At 47.0% G+C, this 21,257-nt stretch overlaps 1 protein-coding gene across 7 annotated transcripts in view; it reads right to left on the bottom strand.

Moving 5' to 3' along the window:
• Nucleotides 1-21,257, bottom strand: part of Tanc1 (tetratricopeptide repeat, ankyrin repeat and coiled-coil containing 1) — a 223,472-nt gene that overhangs the window by 62,884 nt on the left and 139,331 nt on the right. For 4 of the 7 annotated variants that reach the window (XM_036184559.1, XM_036184555.1, XM_036184557.1 and 1 more), the window contains 2 exons: nt 13,178-13,308; nt 11,955-12,141 (listed from right to left, as the gene is read on the bottom strand). In XM_036184559.1, the coding sequence (XP_036040452.1) occupies nt 11,955-12,141; nt 13,178-13,308 (318 nt within the window). The remainder of the gene's footprint in view (nt 1-11,954; nt 12,142-13,177; nt 13,309-21,257) is intronic. The other 3 variants (XM_036184556.1, XM_036184558.1, XM_036184561.1) reach the window with 1 other exon arrangement.

Genomic DNA, 21,257 nt, shown 5'->3' with positions numbered 1-21,257 from the left:
TGCAATTTAAAGTCAAGAGACGCTGATCCTTTACACGAAGAACTCTAACGTCTATTCAGCATAGTCTAGAGAGATCAACTTGCCTTTTTCCTTCTGCAACACAGGATGGAAAAATCTGTGTGACCGGAGCAGGGAAAGGCCCAGTATGGGAAGGTCTGCTCCGGTTTTAGAATTAAAATTTAACTTCTACAAAACCAAGCCGGCACGAGGGTGGGGATGTGGGGGGGGGGGGGAGAGTAGAGAGGAAACCCAACTTAAAAACACCCTGTGGCAGAAGCGAAGAGGAATATGGGAAAGTGAAGCCCAGTACTCAGTACTCACCCTACATCGCTGCTACAGGCAGATGCTCCTAATTTTCGGATGGCCTGAGCAGTACCCAATCTCCTGTGGCTACAGGTCACCCGGCCACTTGTGCTGCCCCAGCTGTTGACCTAATGCTGGCTTGTGTCCTTGAGGACAGGAGCCACGCCCACTAACGTGCAGCTGGGATGCCAGCAGCCCAGGCCTCAGAGCAAGATCCTGGCAAATGGGAGCAAGCTGGCCAAGGTGCACTCAGACGCGGGAGCTGGAGGGAGCAGCTTTGTCCACACACTAGGAAGAGCACGCTCTAAAAGCAACTGGTCAATGAGCTCAGACGGAGTCACTGATCTAGGACCAAGAGGACTGGATAGTTTGATTTGTAAAATGTTCCTGAAGGTTTAGAAGGCAAACGGTTTCCTCGCTGTGGCCGCAGGACACCTGGCCACAATTCTACAACTGCCTTTGCTGCTGCGGCCTGGACAGACAGCTCTCTGGTTTCTTCCTATATATAAGCCCTTCTTTTTAAACAGGCTCCATGTGGGAATCTTTGTAGTATACCTACCTCAAGGTGACCTTCTCCATTTCTGGACAGTGCAGCATCTTAGGCATGATAAGTGTTCAATAAATATTTGCTTATTGAATGAATGAATGAATGAATGAATGAATGAATAAAATAATATTTCAGTTCCACTTGCAGTCAGACGCTGTATCTCACTGGCCTTACTTACTGTTTCTTGCTCAGGACCTTACACCTAACCAAAGTGAAAACTAGTGTGGTATAGGGCAGTTTCCAACCTTCAAGAAACCAAGATTACTATTTCAACATTCCTGCACGTTCTAGCAATAATAAATCATGCCCCCATCTCTCTGGAATCAAGCCAGCCTTCACTGCGTTTTGAAATGGACAATTTACATGGATGTATAACCAGCACCGCGACTCTTCCCATTGGAAATGCTGCTGCAGTATTAACAGCAGCAGCTGCCATCCACTGGAGGTCTGCTCTATGCCACGGACTACTAATGCCTTACAGGAATGGTTTGACTTATTAATGAGTTTATTGTTTATTTATGGGAATTCATTATTAATAGTAACTCTGTTAATAAGTTGAAAGCATAAAAATATAGTCTGTCTCATAAAACAAATTGTTTTAAGTCCACTACTTAGAATTCTGAGTGCTTTTCCTAAGACATCTTGTAACATCTAAATGATGGAAAGATGAAAAGGGGGGTATCCAGAATGAGGACAGGGTGGTGTGTCTGGTTTTCCTGTTTGGGCTATTTTATTGGTGGCACCTATTCTTAAAAAGCCTCTCAGGGCAGCTGATGCGTTTCTACATTTGTCGTCCCTTGGTACCCTGTGCTCTTGTGATAAATACCTCAGTCCCAAGTAAGATCCTAACCAGTAGGGACAGGTACCTAGACCACCCCACTTCCTGTTACAGCAGGCTTGCAGCCTCAGGGTCCCAGGAAGCAGCTGGGAACATCTGGAAGAGCCTAGCTAAGACTTCGGCGTTCTACACAGCATCCAGGATGCGATGGGTGGAAACCCTCAAGTACCAGCAGTGAGAGAAAGAAACGTGGATGAGAGAAGGTGGCCCTGAGCCACAGGAGCAGTGGTTGGAAAAAGAATTCTCCTTTGGAGTAGCCACATTGATTGCTGTTTATTTTGTGGTACTGGGCACCATATGCAGGGCCTTGCACATCTTAAGAAGTGCTCTACTGCCGAGCTACACCCCTAACCCTGAACTAGCCACTTCTAGTGGAGGCTAGACAAGGGCAGCGTTCATTAGCAGGGACTCTGGTGAGAAGAGAGTAGCAGTGGCCCATTGCCACTAGGAAGCTTGTGACTGAGAGGCAGTCTACTGGCCACACTCACCAGGGCACTGAGAGCGGAGGCCAGAGGCTCCTGAAGCCTGCTGGGATTGTCCTACTGCACAAAGCCCAAGTGGTGGACTCTGGGCTCAGCCCAGGTACAACTAAAGCTCCTGAAGCAAGCCAGTGGGACAGAGAAAGGCCAGTGACTCCATCTCCCTGCACACAAGAAGTACACCTCCTCATGGGACATCTCCAGTCTCCTGGAGAGAAAGAGCTGGCTCTCATGATAAGTAACATGACACTGCAAGAGATTCCAGGCTAACAGCAACACAAATTCCGACTTAGGTTATTAGCACAGTCACTCTGGAGAATGCGTGTGCATACACAGCCAGGTATATACACACACCACCACCACCACCACCACCACCACCACCACCACCACCACAACACCACTAGGGCAACATTTAAATATGAAGACTTTTTTAAACAGGAGGGGCTGGAGAGATGGCTCAGTAGCTAAGAGCATGGGCTGCTCTTCCAGACGACCTGAGTTTCGCTGCCAGCAGCCACATTAGGCAGCTCACAACTGCATGTAATTCCACTTTCAAAGGATCTGATGCTTTCTGGCCTCTGTATGGCACATATGTGACATATGCACACAGAGACACACAGATACATATAAATTTAAAATAAAAATAAATTTTTAGATGGGCAGTGATGGTGCACATCTTTAATCCCAGCACTCAGGAGGCAGAGGCAAGTGGATCTCTGAGTTCAAGGCCAGCCTGGTTTATAGAGCAAGTTTCAGGACAGCCAGGGCTACACAGAGAAACCCTGTCTCAAAAAAAATCAACAATAATAATGATATGAAAATAAAAATTTAAAAACATCAATACAGGACATCTCCTAAAGAATGGATGCTCTAAAATTCTCTAAGCACCTACAATACTACCATTTCAATCCTGCAGCTGGTAGAGATGCCAGCTTTTGTTGACAAAAAGCTTGTCATCCACCTTGTCTTAACCACCCTTCCACCACGTAGGATACTGTACATGAGGCCTACAGTTCTGTACATACTCCATCAAGCTGTCAGGCTGGACTGTGCCACGTGACTGTGGGATAAATGGGGCCTGGTACTGCTCACTACAGGTTCAATGTGCATCGTTCTCTCAATGTGTCCTTTGAAAACTCCTGTACTGCTAAGCACGGCGTCTATCTTCCTCTGCAGTAATTGCACACTTAACCATCTACTCCTTTACACATTGTTCCAAAAGACCTTCCTGAGCTAGAAAGGTGTATACTCGAAGAGGATCCTCATGACCAGCGGTGGCCAGGCTAGAAGCCCACCCTACTGTACAGAGGCAGACAGACTAGGGAGAGGGCCAGGGGCACATCCAACGCAAGCTCCTCTCTCTGTGCGATCGGTGCATCTGCAAAGCCTCCTCGGCTTGTCCGGGCTCGGTACCAAGGAGGGGCTGCGTAAGAGGCGGTGGTTACTGTCAGGAGGTTATCTTGTTAAGAACTGCCATCCACTCTGCCACCAAATAATTTGCCAAGTAAAGGGAGAGAGTGACTGCTTCCTCCTCAGCTTCTCTACAACCGTCTTTGCCTTATTTCAGCTTCTATGTTGGAGGTTCCCCTTAAAACTGAATCAGAAACACCCGTGCAGGTCCAGAGCCAAGGAGCTCACTAGGACCTAAATCACACCATGGATTTAAAAGAGCATTAAGAAAGCTAGACAGAGCCGGGCAGTGGTGGCACATGCCTTTAATCCCAGCACTCAGGAGGCAGAGGTGGGTGGATCTATGAGTTCGAGGCCAGCCTGGTCTACAGAGCAAGTTCCAGGACAGCCAAGGCTACACAAAAAAACAGATTACACTGTGAATCCATGTTTAGCCTGATGACCAGGCCTAGCTGCACAGAGCAGCAGGATCCATCTTGAGCTACAGAAGAAAGACGGATGCAGAGGAAATGCACACACAGCATGTGGACACAACACCTAGAACAGTATCTTAAATGCAAATGCTTTGGGGTTCCGCCTGCACTCTCCTCTTTTTGAGAAATGGCACTGTGATTTGATTCCCCAGGCACATGGCACTAGGATAATACACATCCATCTTACAGATATAACTTCAGGCAATTGTGTTTCGTTTTTTCCACTGGCTACCCGGGAACTCAACACCACTCTCTGATCACCATTAGGAAAGCAAGGACAACTGTATGACCTGACTTCTATGTTCATCTTGTCTCTGCTCTCATCTCCTCGGTCTGACTTGCACCCCCACAGAAAACTCCTGGCTCACTACATGTCTATGAGTGATCACTACATGCTCCCTAAGGAGCAATCAAGTAATGAGCATCCTTCAGAAATAACATGCTCACTACAGTGGCTGACACGGCCGGCAGAGGTGTTTATGGTGTGCCAGGCTCCGTTCTAAGCCCTTGTCATATCCTAACTCACTTCCTGTAACATCTTCAGACAGGAATGCTCACAACTCCTGAAGTGTCACTGGGCCTCAGAACACTGCTCTGATCCCACTACACTAGTTCCAGAAAATCTGGGACATGTACTCCTGAATCTACTGATAAGTTATGTACACACACCGCTCTAGTTTATTTACTACAAAACACATACCAAAAATATACATTTTTAAATGAGAGGAAAACAGAAACTAGAATTTTCTCCAAGCACTCCACAGGCTGTCACTCATTTCCCACATTCAAAGTAGGAGCCCCAAGAGAACCCACCCTTCCCTGGGTCTGGAAACATTTCAATGGGAGGCCATAGTTCAAGTGCCTCTTAAATTATTAGTACAATAGTTCTTTCCCCTTCCTGTATAACCAAAAATAAATAAATAAAGTAGCATTGAAACATCTGTTAACTCCCAAATTCAGTCGAATGGACGACAGGAAGAGCTTAAATGTTAACACATTAGACCCATGAATTAAAAAGCAAACAAGGAATATGATGGTTACTTATGGATGTGGGAGACGGGAAGACACAAGCTAAAAGGGGACACCGGCCTCTACAGAGTGCCTTCTTTAGGCTGACCAAATGGAGGGCTGTGACCACTTCAGAAGTTCTAGTTCAATGCAGTAAAGGAACTCTGAGGTTGTGAGAAAAAATCAGCACAGAGTCAAGGCAGCTTTGCAGCAGTTCTCTAGGTCCTTGGCTGGACCCAGGGTCTCGGTCCCCTCCCTCGGACCTCACACCAACAGTAGCTCAGGATACCTGGGCATGCTCTGGATTCCTGGACGACAGAGGTAAAGACTGCATGGCCAAATTCCTTGTGGCTTCATCTTCCTGACAAGGAATGCACATTCTCTCCCATCTCCCACCCAGGCCCACCACACTGCAAAACAGCAAAAGCCACACACAACCCTGGCTCACCAGCTCCCAGCTCCTAATAGCTATTAGCTCAGCAAGGAGAAGGTTCCCTGGGAAGAATGGAAGCTACCTCTCCTGCCAGAGGGACTGCCCGGATGGTGCCCTGGGAACCTCCAGGCACTGCCTGGCTTCTCCTCCTGCACAGCCCCAGAATGGCAGCTTGGCACTTCCGGCAAGTCCTGCCCCTTTGGGTGTTGTTCTGGGAACCCTGTGCACTGGATTGTGACAGCCAGATCTCTGTACCGGATCTCCAGCTCAGCGCTCACCCGCATTGCACAAGGTCTGCTTTGCCACAACACGCAGCAAGGCCAGGGACCCAGCTGCAGTTCCCAGGTACACTCATCAGGCCCTTCAACTGTGGAAATACCTGAAGGAACAGCTTCAGGCAGGGCAGTGTGGGAGGGGGAAGACCGGACCTGCCTCTCTCAACAAGAACACAGCCACAGCTGGATCTGGCATGGCCATCAAAGTCTCCAGAAAGTGTCTGAAGACCTGACTGTGTGACTTTTCCTCACAGAAGTTGAACAGTGCTTTCTTTGGTGAAGCTCTGCAAATCTGTACCTGGACTGCATCCACACTGGAGCCTTTGGCACCCTCAAATAAGGCCCCAGAGCTCCTGACTCCTTGCCAAAGGGCTCACAGCACACAGTAGCGGGCATTATTATGCACCTAGAGCAAGGATCTTCCACATGAGAGGCACCTAGTCTTCTCAGCCACTGGCTGGACTGATAATTTCACAGTCCCACAGAGAGACAGTTTTGAAAACAGATATCATGTCTCATTTTTTTTTTTTAATCATCCCAGTGTTGAACAAATGTGCTCCTTGAACAGCAGGTGTCTGTCCATACATGCTTGCCACTATGAACAGAACAGCCAGAAGAACCCAAACACACAGAGTGACTGCCATGAGGGCAGATGCTGTGACTGGAACTGCCAATGATTTCTTCTTCACACTGACTGTGTTACCAAGTCATAAATGTAAAGAGAAACTTTGCTCCTTTACCCAAGAGATTTAAAAAGGCTTCTATAATTAATGGTGATTTTTAAATTGCAGGCAATGTAGCAAAATGAGTATTAACCCAGATTTGAAACATCCTAAATAGTTATTACCAAGTCAATTTCACAGCATTCTAACGGGGGGGGGGGGGGGGGACACGACAACACAGGTGGCAGCAGAGCAGCATGAGTATAAAAATCAAAAGGGTAGGCTTTGCAAGTTTGAAATAAAAAGAAAGTACAATTAGATTACCCTCCTAGACCTCTGCATCTGATCACCTACCCTGGAGACACAAAGTCACAGAAGTGAATAGACAAGGGCTACCTCCAGAATCCCTTTCATTTCCCAAGCCTGGAAGGAGGCAGAGAGAGTCAACGGAAGATAAAAGCCAGTCCATGACGACGTTTTATGTTCTGAGGAACTGTACAGGACAGTGAATGTTAGCACAGCCCGTCAGGTGGCGGCAGGGTATGGCCCGAGGGCCCCACAGCTTAATATAAGCCACTTTTGCCAGAGAAATGTTTCCGCGTAGATGTTCCCCTCAAAGCTTACACTTGCTCCCTACTTCTAAATGAACAGAGGGGAATAAAGATCAGCACCCCAGGAAAGCCGAGGCGGGGGGAGGTAGTTAGGGAGCTGAAATTCACTAGCCACAGCCCCATCGACTGGGATGCAGACTCCTGTGGTCCAGTTGGGGAAGGCGGGATGTGGAGGGCGGTCAGGCAGGTGACACACATGATCTGGGAGAGACACAAGCGTAAGGGAAGAGGAACACTGTGCAGAGCCGTCCAGCCTTCCTGGGGCTTCCCAACACTACCTTTCAGGAGGAGGAGGTGCCGGATGTTGCAGAATACTCAAGCAACTAAAAACCTGGACAGGCCGAAGTGGACAGTGAAGAAGGAGTGGAAGGGATGAGGCTTTGAACAGACCCTCCTCAGCAGAGTGTCTCTAGTTGCTACCTTAAAATCCTTCTTGCTACATCTACTATTAATAGAGAGGAAGAATCTTTAAAATGTAGGGGTTTTTTTTTTTTTTTAAATCTTGAGGCAAGCTCACGTGCTACACAAACCTGGCAGTCTGAGTTCAATCCTAGGAGCCCCTATAAAGACAGAAGGAGGAGAGTGACTCCATCAGGCTGTCTTCTGACACCCATGCCAATGGTGTAGTATGCACACACACACACACACACACACACACACACGGCATGCACACACATATATATGTATATAAAGGAAATCTCAGTGGAAGAGCCAGGGTTAGTTTATGTGTCTACCCCTCTGTCTTTCTAAATGGAAAAGGTCTATTTTCTTGAAATACATATACAAAAATATTTATCATCATCTGGACAGAAAAATTAAACACATTCAATTCAGAACATGCCTTAAAACACAGTACTTCTAGCAATTTTTGAAGATCAGATTAGTTTCCACATATATTCCAATGAATACACATAGGCCATTTCCCCCTAAGCTGGGATTAATACAGATTACAATTCCATTTTAACAGCTGGAAGCAACTTAAAGGAGTGTCCTTGAGAAAACAGTTTTCTCAGGCATAGAGGGAACACCTTTGAAGACTGTTTCTTTATAAATGCTTTTCTTTCCAGAGCAAGTGACTACAAGCAGCTTGACTGTGACTAGGGAGGTACAGCTGGGGTTCACGTCTGGCAGGTTTTCACACTGCAAACTTGGAAACCAGACACTAACATCCAGGTACTGCCAATGCTTCCAAAATAAGTAATAAGTAAGGAACTTAAAAAAAAAAATTAAAGACACTCATAGAAAATGCAGCTAATCCCATACGCTCAGCCAGTATTTCTGCATGGCTGAACCACTGCCTTCTAAAGACTTTCATGTTTAGGAGAATCTGAACCTCTTGAAACAGGATAAAGTGGGGCTCCCTTCTGAATGACTTGACGAAGTCGAAAAGGGGGCGGCAGAGACCATTAAGACTTGGTCTCCCAGAACAAGAATGGAAAGGTGCCCCATAAGTTCTAATGGGTCACTGGCCCTTTGCAAAACAGTGGAAACCCAATGTTAATGGGGTACCTGTGGCAGCCCTGAGGAAGCTGCCCGGGCATGTGGCAGCAGAGGCTTCCTCTCCCTGCATCGGCTGGGCAGAGAGTGATTTAGGTTAGATGCAACCAGCATGCTGGAAATCAGCCTAATAGTGGGAGGAGGCTGAGGAACTTTCAAGGGTAGCTTGGCATTGTTTGGAACATCCCCTAGTGCCCTGAGTAACCTGCTTTGAGCCTTCTGCTGCCCCAAGCATGCAATACTGAGGTAGCCCTACCCAGCCCACCCCTTCACATGGCCCCGCCGTCTAACGCTGGCTGCCCTGGTTCATAAGGCTTGCCTTATTTAAAATGGAAAGTTAAGGGAAAGCTGGTTCCTCTTTCTTCCAGGACTTGCATGATTTGGAACACAGCTCCTTACCAACTCATCGACAAAGCTGTGGCCAGGCCTTCTGATGGGGAACCAGGTTTTTACCTTCATTTCTGCCCTCTAACATCGGGGTATTCTTGAGTAGTTCACTCTCTTAAAGATCTATGATACCCAAAAGCTGTGATCACAGGCTACAGTTCATAACGTCGGCAAGCTCTTCAGATGGCAAATAAGCATAACCCCCCCCCCCCGCCCCCAGCCATCGCAGAACCCTAAGTACAACACCATTACCTGTCAGCTCAGAGGCCTTGGCACCTGCACCCCCTGCTCGGATGTCGGAGGAAGCTCTTCCCCTCCGGCCCCACAGCTCCTGTCTCTTCAAACACCTGCAGCTCAAGTCAGCCCGGGGAGGAAATTCTTGCTTCTTTTCCTTCTCCTCCCTACCACACCTTGGCAACAGACTTTGGTTCCACAGGTCACAGACGGGAGAGAACAGAGGCATGCTGTCACCAGCATGTGCTTCTCTTAGGGTCTTGTACTGTGCTGTGCAAGCCTGGCCCCCCATCTCCCGTAAAAGACTGTGAACCCCACCTTCCCATCAATATTTTCAGCTCTTCATGTTTAGCCAAGGTAAGGGAACATGTTGGTTTGAGCCAAGGAGCACAAGGAACACAGGGAAGTATCATGACATAAAAGGTTCTGCTTTTTTTTTTTTTTTTTCATCAAAGCAGAGCTTAAGACACTGTGGTATTAGACGTTTTAACGAACCAACTCAAAATAGGAATCCTGAACAGTTGTTTGTAGACCAACTAGATGGTCCCTGCTTGTGTGCAACTGGATAGTAACAGCAATTCTTTCCTTAATTTCTTATTCCCTGCACCCGGCTAAGAACCCAGAACAGAGTTGGAAAAACAAGACCCCGATCCATCTGGAGTCATAATTAACTAACAAGCACACTGAGGGACATCACTACGGTGTCGTGGGAGCATATAATATGGAGTCTGATTGAGGAAGATTATATTAAATTGAGTGTTAGTTAAAAGCCTCCCAGCAGCTTCATCTTTGGCTGGCAGTAGAGACAGCTAAGCCAGGGCTTTTGCTTTTTTGTATAAATGCATGTAGGGGCTGGGGGGGGGGGGTTGTAGCTTGGTTCTATTTCACTTGGTCCACAGGTACAAAGCCTTGGTCTGATCCCTAGAATTGCAAAACAAATTCAAATTCAAAATGTAAGCACTGCACCTGAGTGAGAGAGAACAAACAATGGATGGGTGGTTCTGTGACTGAAAATACTTGTGAATGTTTGACCCACCCCCCACCACAATGGCATATTTAAAATCAAGAGGCATGTAATGCCAATTCTAGAACTAACAATAAAAATAAGAAGCCTGTTCAAAAAAAAAGGGTAGCGAAACCTTGAAGGAAGATTAAACTCTCAGAAGGACGTGACATTTCAAGAGCTAGGAAAGTCATGTGGCTACCACTGAAATCCCATCAAAGGTACAGCTATGTATGGTAGAGAACGCAGAAACGGAGCCCAAGAAAAGCAGGAATGCACGAACAGTTCATTGATATGAATTTATAAGCAGCAGCAGTCGATGAGAATGCCAGCTGGCTGGGTCAGCTCAGTGGAAGGCCTTGAAGTTAGAGGAAAAGGATTTGTGACAAATCCTCCATTCATCCAAAATGTCCAAAGTCAGCTCAACCACAGACAGCAAGTAGGCTACTAGCTGACTAGGCCTGGAGAGCCTGGGGAAACGGTGATTCCAAACTGGTACAATGTCTCTGGAGGGGATGGTGACCATGTTCTAAGATCAGCTTATAATGACAGGTACATAATTTTGAACATACTAGAAGTTAGCTTGAGTGAATATTATGGTATGTAAACTACATTTTGATACTGCAATGAGTACAACATAAAACAAATCCGAAAGAGTCGGATCCCACCTACATTAGTAAAAGATGCTTCCTTGCTGAAGCTGATGAGGAGCAGAGCTCTACAGCGAGTCCGCATCCTACCCTGCCCCAGTACTCTCTCAGGGGCGTCTTCAAAGTCTAAAGTGGATGAACTTAAGATCTGGTTTTTAAATCATACTTGGATGAAACTGCAGGTGATTGGAGACTGGAGAATATGGAGCTCAGAGGTCTATTTGACTACACATGAATGTGGATGTCCTTCAAAGACTGGGCATAGACCAGCAAAGGGGAGGCAGCTAACTGCTCAGGAGAGACTCACTGTGAAATCAACACAATCACAGAGCAGAGTACCTGAGTCATGACTTCGGGTCCCACCCATCTGAATGTCACTGTCAGGAAACCAGCAAGCTGGGGACCTCTGTCAGTCACTCCTGAGCCTACCTGCAGAACCACACAGCCATCTGTCTGAGCTGGGATATGGAAACAGGGGCTCTTAGGGCCACTGGATTCTAATATCCCACAGGTCTACAGACTAATGAATTAACCAAAACCCTTGATTTTCTAGACCATGAAGTGAGTGATTCAATGTTGCTCAAGTCACCTAGAACTTGGTCTCCTCACACCTACCTCAGCAGGACCACGTGTGTCATATGAGGCTCAGGGAAGGCTTCCTTAGAAAACTCTGGCCTCAAAACAGTGGCCAGATCCCAGAGAAACAAGCCTTAGAGAACATAGGCTCACAGAGGGAAAAAGCAATGAGATTGGGCTATGAAAACTGCTTCCTTCATACACAGAGATTTCATTACTCTGCTGTGGTGTCCTGAGGGGACCTGATGCCCAAGGAATAAACTGACCAGTGAGGTGGGAGGGTTTTTGTAACTTCACAGGCCAGTCCTGATAAGGTGTTTTTCTTCGTTTGGGTATTTTTTTCTTTTAAACCACAATGAGCCCAGCAATATAAAATAAATGTCAAGGAATATAAAAGGTGTTCTTCATTTTCTTGGCTGCACACAACCCTGCCCCGAGCTGTCTGCTAGAACAGGGCGGGGTCTGCAGTGACCTTCACAGACCCCTTGAATCCCTCTCCTGGGGTGCCTGTGAGCGCTCCGGCCCACGTGCATCGAGCCATTACATTACCAAGCGGTGAGCTTCTTACCTATAATTCCACTGTCCTTGCTTTCCAGGGTGGAACTAGGGCTGCTAATGGTCTCACAGGGACTTTTGTTGGCTGCCGTCTTGCTGACACAGCTATTCAAGGTTGAGCAGGGGCTATCGGTGCTAGGAGAGGCCGTGCTGCTTGTCAGCGTGGAGCAAGGGCTGATGCCTTGGCTCAGGGCTGTGCACTGCAAGGCGAACGGAAGGAGAGTTAATGTGGCTCACACAGCATGCTTTCGACACATGTTTTTATTTTGGATGCTAAAACGATGAAACTAATGGAGACACGCTGTAACCTCTAGAAAGCTAAACAGGGACAGACACGGTTTTCCAAATGCTAAAAGAGACGTGTTTTTGTTCTGCTTGCCTCCTGTGAGGGTTTGATTTTTACTAAAAGGGCAGTCTTAGCAATACTTCAGTGGGAACACAAATTCATAAAACAGAGATGGCCAACAAGCAGACTTCCTTTCATTTAAAGCCTGCAGAAGACGGATGGGTTATGTGACCTCTGTACGGAAACCTGGGGACTGGCATGGCTTCTATTCCTGAAGATTTATGGGCTCTGTGTTCAGGAAAGGAGACTGCTAGCCACTGTAGTCTCAACGCCTCCCCAATGCACGTCTCCTCAGAGACCCCAGAAGGAGGCAGAAGCTCCGGCCCTCACTGTGATTTGCACACTCAGATGGGGCAAGAGGCTGTGCTCCCTCGGACAGAGTGTGCCTCCTGGGAGGATGAGCCATCTGGCTTCCCCTCATTTTGTCTCTACCTCATGGCCTATAAATCTTTTCTTCCCCCACTGACCCATCCCAAGCCCCAACCCCAAGAGCTAAGAAAGCACAGACAAGCACAGACCAAAGCAGTCAACTGAGCAATGGTGCTCTCAAGACTGAAGGAGCATCACTACAAAACAACTCTTTCGGCCACCTTAAATCATGTAGCCAATATTCTCCGGGTAGTGGCCAGAAGGTTAATATGGACCTTTTCTTAAGTTCTGATCCCTCCTGTTTGTCCTTAACTACTTCCACCACCACCCCTGCAAAGACCCAGAAACAAACCGTTGTAATAAATTTCAAAACACAAGAGCCCAGAACTCATCTGACCGAATGATAACATGCCCCAGCCCCGCCCCCACCCCCACCCCCTACACACACTGGTAGGGTGTGTACTATCGCCTCATCCATCCTCTGAGCAGGTAGGAAATGCAGTGTCTTCTTCCAGCATTACCATGGGTTCATCTTTGTCTTCAATAGTTATGTGTGTGGCACTTGGGATCCCTTCTCCCAGTAAAAATCCCAGCCTTGTCAACAGTTCTTGAGCTGCTGGCGAACAGCTTGGTTCATTATCGGCCTTTGCTTCTGGAACAAAGAAAGAAAACAATGAAGACGCCCCCCTGGGGAGTTTCAGCATCGCATCTGGAGGAGTTCGCACTCCAGCTGCTTGTCTGGCGCGTTTGTGCATCCTTATAAAATATACCAAGTTGGGCGACAGTGCCAATCCCCTAACAGTACATTCTAATGAAGAGGCCATGACAGGTTGAGAAAACAGGACCGAGAAACAGCAAGTGCAAAGGGTGAAAGACCAGACCTGAAAAGTAAGATTCCCCACGTCATTATCTGACAGCAATCCCAATATCATGTGAGGAATGGGTACCTCGGACCCCTCTTTGGGTAAAAAGGACTTCTACTTCATCATACCCTCAGAGAGCACTACATCCAGTGTCATGGCAGGTCAGCATTCAAACCTGAATGGCATGCCGCAAAGACCCACGTTATTTAGACACTGGGATAAACTAAATCCCAAGCTCTCCCTCTACAAGACGAGGGCAGGAGGACTTAGGTGAGAAACTTGCTGTACATATCCCACAGCAACAAGAGTCAAAGCCTGGTTCCAACTCAAGTGCTAACCACAAGAATCCACATTGAATCCAAGACCAGGGGAAAAAGCCAGGAGACAGGATCCAAAGCACTGCTGCCCATGCCACATGAAAAAAAAACGTTCTCAGCAATAATGCTGGGAAGCATGGTTGGTCGGTATTCTGGCTTTCTGTCCTGAAGGGACTGTCCATGCTGGAATTTACTTAAATGCCAAGCTGGAGACTAATCCCGAACCCCAAAGCCCAAGGGCACTTAGCTTTTGTCAATTATGGCTGAGCAGGAAAAGACGGACATGATTCTAACACCTCTCTCACACTTTAGAGCACACACTGTGATGAGATCTTATACAAAAGCCAACTGTGCTTGCTGAAGCTGGAACTTCAGAACAACGTGACTTTCAAGACTCCATGTTTTGTCTGCCCTTCAACTTGTCAAGACATCTGGATCGACACATGTGTGCACCTATTTTCCCCATGGGTAGATTCTACAGTCGGTAGGTGGAGGAAAGTGTGATAAATGAGCGATGCTATGCGCTAACTTCACTACCACCTGAATGTTCAGTTCTAACTTGGTAAGCAACTGCAAAATGTAATAAGCAAAACTTTGGTGAAAATCATATGGATCACCCTCAGGTCCAGAGCAGTCTTTCTATGTTATGCACCCAGAATGGCAGTTGAGAGAGAAAGCAGGCTGATGACATCTTCGTGAAGAGAAAAGGCACCCGCCACTTCTCTCAGAAACCTCACTGCGCGGGGCATCACTCTAGAACCACGGTGATAAGACTGTTCTGTGTTTAGAGCCCTGCTGTTTCCAGATAAACTGGGTTAAACTCATAATATCCATGGCCCCATGCCAACAGAGGGGAAGGGAACCAGCCCAGGGCAGGAGAGCCACATCCCTAACTCAACCCTAGAAAAAGTCCCCCCCACTAGAGACTTCACACCACAGACAGATTTTTAAGGGAGAGGGCACTTGGGAAGGAAGGTGGAAACCTTCAAGTCAACACGACCCAGGCACACCCCAAACTGAATCCGGAGGACAGGTCCTACAGACCGCCAGACCTCACCCTTCTGCAGTGTACCTCAGGCCTCAGGCAGCTCTAGGTCGAAAGATGACTGGGGGTCAGGGGGACAGGTGGGTGAGGGGCAGATCTCAGGGCCTTTCTACTCCACACCCCTCTTTCTCTTTGAAACAATCTCCATACTGCTGCACCACTGTGACCACGTCCCAGTCCCAGAGAGTCTAGCTTCTGGTTCAACCAGAAACACTCTGGGGGAAGGGCCAGAAACTCCACCCAGCTGGCAGCTGGCACAGAGGCCAAAAGCAGCTGTACATGCAGGCTCGGCTGCTACAACATTTACCCTGTGGACAAACACAGCCTGTGGCTCCCTTGGGCTTCACTTGAAAGGTCTAGACCCTGGGCAGGACCTGTATACTGAAAAGGAGCATTAGTGTTCCATGATACAGTCACTGTGACCTCTACACTGAGCCGGGGGGGGGGGGGGGGGGGTGGATAGCCAATCATGGCAATGAAAGTCTATAATATATAATATAATATAGTAATCCCAGCACTTAAGCTGGGGGAGGACTCTTGTAGTGGGGTTGAGACCAGCCTGGGCTACATGTCAAGTGCAGTACAGCCAACAAACACAGCAAGATATTTGTCTCAAAAAATGAAAAGCAAACCCCCAACCTCCCAGCAAAACTAGCCATTCAAATCTCCATGCTCAAATAAACTGGAGGACTGTGGCAATTCCAAGCTTAATGGCTGAGCTGAAGAGAGACATTACAATTCACAATGAGCTGTTCCCTGAACTGTTCAACCTGGGCATGGCTATTACCAAAGTTCTAAAACTTTGATTGAAGATGAAGAGACACGCATTCTGTGTTTCATTTTGCATTTATAAAGTCACCAGAATTGCCTTCCTTCCAGAGGCTTCCCAATTGTTTGTTTGTTTGTTTTGGGAAGGGCTATTTTTTTTTCTAAATGTCACCTTAGTGACCGTCTCCTCAGAAAGGTCCACTTCAGACCGAACTCCTCATATTCACTAAGCCATTTATTGTTTTCCTCAACTCTAACTGAACCCTCCCTCTGGCAGAAGGACCCCTGAGTGAAGACTGGCAGTGCCATTCTGGGCAGGAAGAGGTGTCTGCAAAGCCACACACCATTGCTCCACGATGAACACAAGGTGAACACAAGCGAACATATCTGGAACTGAGAGAACGGGCCTCATGTGAACCCACTGAGCAAACGGACACTGATGTTCTAATCAATAATGCCCCCCCCCATGGAATCCTCAGTATGGAAACATGGTGTAAAGTTAGCCAGTGCAGAAAGCTGAAAGGAAGTTCACAGATCTCCTCCCTTCCGCCTCTTTCAATTCTCTGCACAGGGTAGTGCATTTGAGGCACGAACATCCAAGAGCGGTCCATATGCTGTGATGACCACCACCACTTCCACCATCGGTGCCCTTCCCCAGCCTCTTCTCCCCTTCCCTGACATTTTAGAAGCCAGAAGAAGTCCTCTGTGCTAACGCGATTGGAGAGCTCTTCTGGCAATGAACCTCCCTCAGAACTTCAATTTCCTGATCATTGAAGTGGCCATACCCACTTCCTGTAGGTTGTGAACCTCAAAACCAGCACCATGCGAGAAAAACCTCAGACACCACCAGATGGTTGGCACCTCCACTAGCTTTACCACGGAGGCAGCACCCCTCCTCTAGCATCGTACTTTTGGGGTTCACACATTCACGTGTGTTTCCCAATGTGCTTGCAGATCTCTTCCCCAAAAATGTAATTGGTTATCTATCATTTTTCGGCCCAGACAGCTTCTTCTAAACTCACTACTCCAAAAGAAAAGCTCTCCCCCTTAACTGTTCATAGCAAAGGTTCTCTCTCAGGCCCGTGCTCACTGTTTCCCAGTTCATCTCCCTCACCCACTAAAGTCAGACAGACCCTGTTGTGGGATTGGCCAGCTTCATCTCTAAATGGGATTTTCTCCCTCCATCCTTTGGGTAATCAGGCTAAGGGTTTGTCAACTTGTCTGTCTTTCAGGCTTCTTTTGCATTGATTTCTGCCCTGGTTTCTATTATTCCTTCCTGTCTACTGGTTTGGGGGTTTTGCTGTTTTCCAAACTTTTGAGGTCCATTGTTAAGTTATATACTTAAATCATTTCTGATTTGGGGATCCTTCAAGGTCCTTGGTGGTCATTCCATAGGGGAGCCTGCCCACCCCGCCCCCCAATCTTCCTTGTACTCTTCAGTGCACTGGTTACTTGGACAACTCTTGGACATCCACTATCTATATGACCTTGAACAGCTGAAGTTCTCAAGATGTTTGTTAATCAACTGTGTTACGTGAGATGGGGCCTGGACCAGACATTATACCCCTTTTCCTAAACTTAGCCACTTCTTACCCATAGCCTGCATTTTAGCTTCTTGTCTTCTCTGACTACTACTATAAGCATTTTTAATTTGTTTGTTGGTTTGGTTTGGATTTGAGACACGGTTTCTCTGTGTAGCCCTGGCTATTTTGGAACTCAATCTGTAGACCAGGCTGGACTCGAACTAAAAGTGTGTGCCACAATGCCTGGTTACTTTTTCAATTTCTTTCTAGTTAATTCTCCTGAGCCACCACAATTCCCTCCTTATTTCCAAACACCAATATATTGTGAACAGAGCATCTATCTGCCAAGTTGGTGTTTCTAGGCCATAACACTTAAAATATACCTGCATCCAAGCTAGCTTCAAGCAAGTCAACTCATTTACCTCTGCAGTTTACTCATATACTCCCACGTTCAATCTGCTGAGGCATGTTTCTGGGTTTGTCAGGGCTGGGGACAGAACTCACTGTGCCTCTGAGCTACAGTCCTAGCCCGAGCCCCAGCCCCAGCCCCGGCCCCGGCCCGGGGTTGCAGTCTTGCAGAACACAGAACTATAAACCTAAGAAACAGCTAACTGTGACTGTTCTCTCACACCTCACCAGCACCTGACAAATAGCAATTTCTTAAAGGTAAATTCCAGCGCTGACTTTAATGTGTACCAATTAACTTTCTGTACTCTGGTCCTGTAAAATCCAATGATCTGTTTTATGGGTTTTGTTCTGTTTTGTGCTGGAGAATTAACCCAAGGCACTACGCATATTAAATGGGCTGGCACTCTACCAGTGAGCTACCCACCCCCAGCCTGCTTGTGCTTTAAAGGGATCATTTACTCTTATAAGATTTTGTAATATCATGGATTGGGTCAACTGAGAAAACGCTGGTTTTGCAAATCTTAAAAATGTTGGCACATTTTATTACACAATATCAAACTATCATAATCATTAATATTACATGAGCTCTTAACTGAAAAATCCTGAGAAGCTACCAAGCTCAATGTGACAGGTGCAAGTTTCCCCAAAAATGTAACTTCCATTTAAAAGGTCAAGTCTTAGCATTGGTGACTAACCCTATGAGGTGTCTTGTTGTTTTGTTTGTCTAATTGAAATGACAGGCTCATCTCATCCCTTTACAAGAAACCCTGTGATAAATGCTCAGCTGTGAACAACCATAGTTTGCCCATCATTATTTCAAATGAATGTTATGTTTCACTTGAAAAGCTGCTTGTCTAGCTTGCAATTCAAGTAAGAGTGGACTGCTTTACCTGAAGCCAGCTACCAGGCAGCAGCCTGCAGGAGAAATGCCTTGGGTAGACTCCACTTTACCACCCAGAATCCTAAAAAGATGGGTATTCGAGGGTCAGGGTTCAATAACACTCATTGTTTTCAGTGTCTCATCAGGGGAATGCTTGAGTGAATTTTCAGACCTGGTGCAAGTGTGCAGCAGGGTGAGGATCCCAGGATGCTGGCAGAGCAGGCATCTGAAGTTCTTCGGGGGTGGCAAGGGTTTGTGCCATCTTTCCTTCAGGAAAGCCATCACCGAGGGGAGCCAGGACAGGAACATGAAGCAGAAACAACAGGGGAACACTGCTCATTCACTTGCTCAGGCTCAGGCTTACACAGAGCCCAGGACTACCTGCCCTGGGATGGATGCCACCCATAGTGGGCTAGGCTCTCCTACATCAAAGGAACGATCAAGACAGTCCTCCCCAGAGAGGCCCACAGGCCAGTCTGATCTGGGCAGCTCCTCAATTGAGACTTACTTCATAAGTGACTCTTAGCTGTGTCAAGCTGACAATAAAAGCTAACTGGGAAGATACAGACACTCAGCCAGCCAGCCAGCCAGGCGCGCGCGCGCGCACACACACACACACACACACACACACACACACACACACACACGACAGAAAAGTAGGAGGCAGTCTTAGGAAGAAAGGTTTTATAGAAAGAGATGGGCTAAAAAAAAAAAAAAGATAATTAAATGACTAAACTTTATTATATACATGTGTAAAACTGTCAAGGAGTAAGTATATACTTTTAAAAAAGGAGGGGGGGTTGACCTAATAAATACAGACAGAGGCACCCTAGGCCCATATTTTGAGACTCTGAATGAAGTCTACAATTATGCAATTATGCTCAGGGAAAGCCTTTTTCTTAGGAAACACACACACACACACACACACACACACACCTCCCTTCATTTGCTCAAATTCCTGGGGGTAAATAGAATTGTCCTCCTCAATTCTTTCTTCATGACCTCTAACTTCATTCACTCACCTTCAGAAATCCCCAAATGGCCCTACTAACTGCATTGATGCCTCATTTTTTGATGGCACGCCTCTACTTTTAGAACTTGCAAACTCTGTCCTGCAAGGCAGAAAGTACCAACTGCCAGCAGAGACACAGAAAACATGCCGTTTCTCCTGCCCCTTCCCTGCTGCATCTTCTGCCTGCTACAAGCGTCTTAAGGAGATCCCAAAGCTGCTCAGCAATCTCAAAACATGGCCCGGTCTCCTGTGCTTCTTTTTGCTTCTAGGACAAAGGGTACCTGGTTTACATACTGAGCTCTTTCTTGGGGCCCAGTGTGAGTTCCAACTCTCAGCTCAGTACTTTTGCTTATTAGCTTCTCCACCATCTCCCAGAGACAACCTCCCTGAAACAAGTCACATCAAAGGACTGGGTCCCCTCTCGTCCACAGCAGTCACCTCACAGGTTAGGGGTCATCATCTCTTTCTCGTGGGCCCTTGGGCCCTCAGAATCCTCTCACCCATCCCCTCTTTCCCAACCCTGCTCTAGAGACTGTATTCACACACCTCACTAAGGAAACCATTTTCCATCGTTCCTCCTCTACCTGCTCCCTCCATCTGCTCTGCTGCCAGGTGCTTTGGCTTCAATGTTAAGTCCTCCCTTCCGATTTCGATGTTCAAACCCAACCTGACCCTCGGTGTGATTGTGTTAGAATATGGGCCTTTGGAAGGTGATCAGGGTAGGGGGAATGCACAGCCCTCACAATGAGATTCATGTCACTTATGAAAGAAGGACCGACCCTGTGACCTCTTTCTACAGCAAGAGGTCACAGCAAAAAGATGGTTAAGCATGAGCCAGGAAACAACCCTCTTCACATAAGAGATCAGCAAGCCTCCGATTTTTAACATCCTGCCCTCAAAAACTGTGGGAAAAAAAATCTACTTCTGTTGTTTATAAACTACCTGGTTTGTAGTATTTTTGACACAGTAGCCCAGGTAGACTACCAGGTAAATCATAAAGCATCGTGCATCTTAACTGCACATGCTCAGCATCTCTGCCTTCATCACAGTTTGTATCCATCCTCCTAACGCTCTGGATTAACCAGTCACACTGCACACGGGTCTTTAAATCCCCTACTAGACACCAAAGCTCAGTGAAGAGAGGACCCCCATACATACTTGATAACCCACACAAACAGCGCCTAGCGCAGGGCTTTCACGGCTTATAAATATTTATTTACTGAAAAAAAAAAAAACTAATAAAGAGCTCTTCTACACCCATTCTCTCTTCTAATAAGTGGATGTATTAGGCATGTCCACTTCAACACCCCATCAAAATCTCAATCAACCATTAGAAGAAAGTGCAATGCCAGCAGAGAAGTTGAAAATTAAAGACAAAGCAGGCTTGGGGTTACCTCTCGGGAAAGGGAGGAGATGACAATTAGGGGAAATACGGTGGTGTTTTATTTCTAAAACTAGGTAGGGAATAGACAGATGTCATCATTCTTTAGACTCCTTTCTTCTCCACACCATTTTGAATGTGTGTGAAAGTAATGAAAACTATTACCACACATGTTCATCTAAGAAGGTACCCTCTGCCCAGAGGACAGTTTTGTACTGAATGCTGCTGCTGTTCTTGTCTGGTCTTCCTATGTAGCCCAGGCTGGCCTACAGCTCACTACGGAAACCAAACTGGCCTTCCACTCCTGGCCCTCCTCCTCCCTGTACAGAGTGCTGAGATCACAGCCATGTCCTAACCACCCCATCTAGTATGTGGGTTACTTTTCTTTGCAAACCAACCTGCTC

Source organism: Onychomys torridus, chromosome 4 (genome assembly GCF_903995425.1).
Source record: "Onychomys torridus chromosome 4, mOncTor1.1, whole genome shotgun sequence".
Lineage (NCBI taxonomy): Eukaryota > Metazoa > Chordata > Mammalia > Rodentia > Cricetidae > Onychomys > Onychomys torridus.
This window is presented reverse-complemented; position numbering and strand designations above follow the sequence as displayed.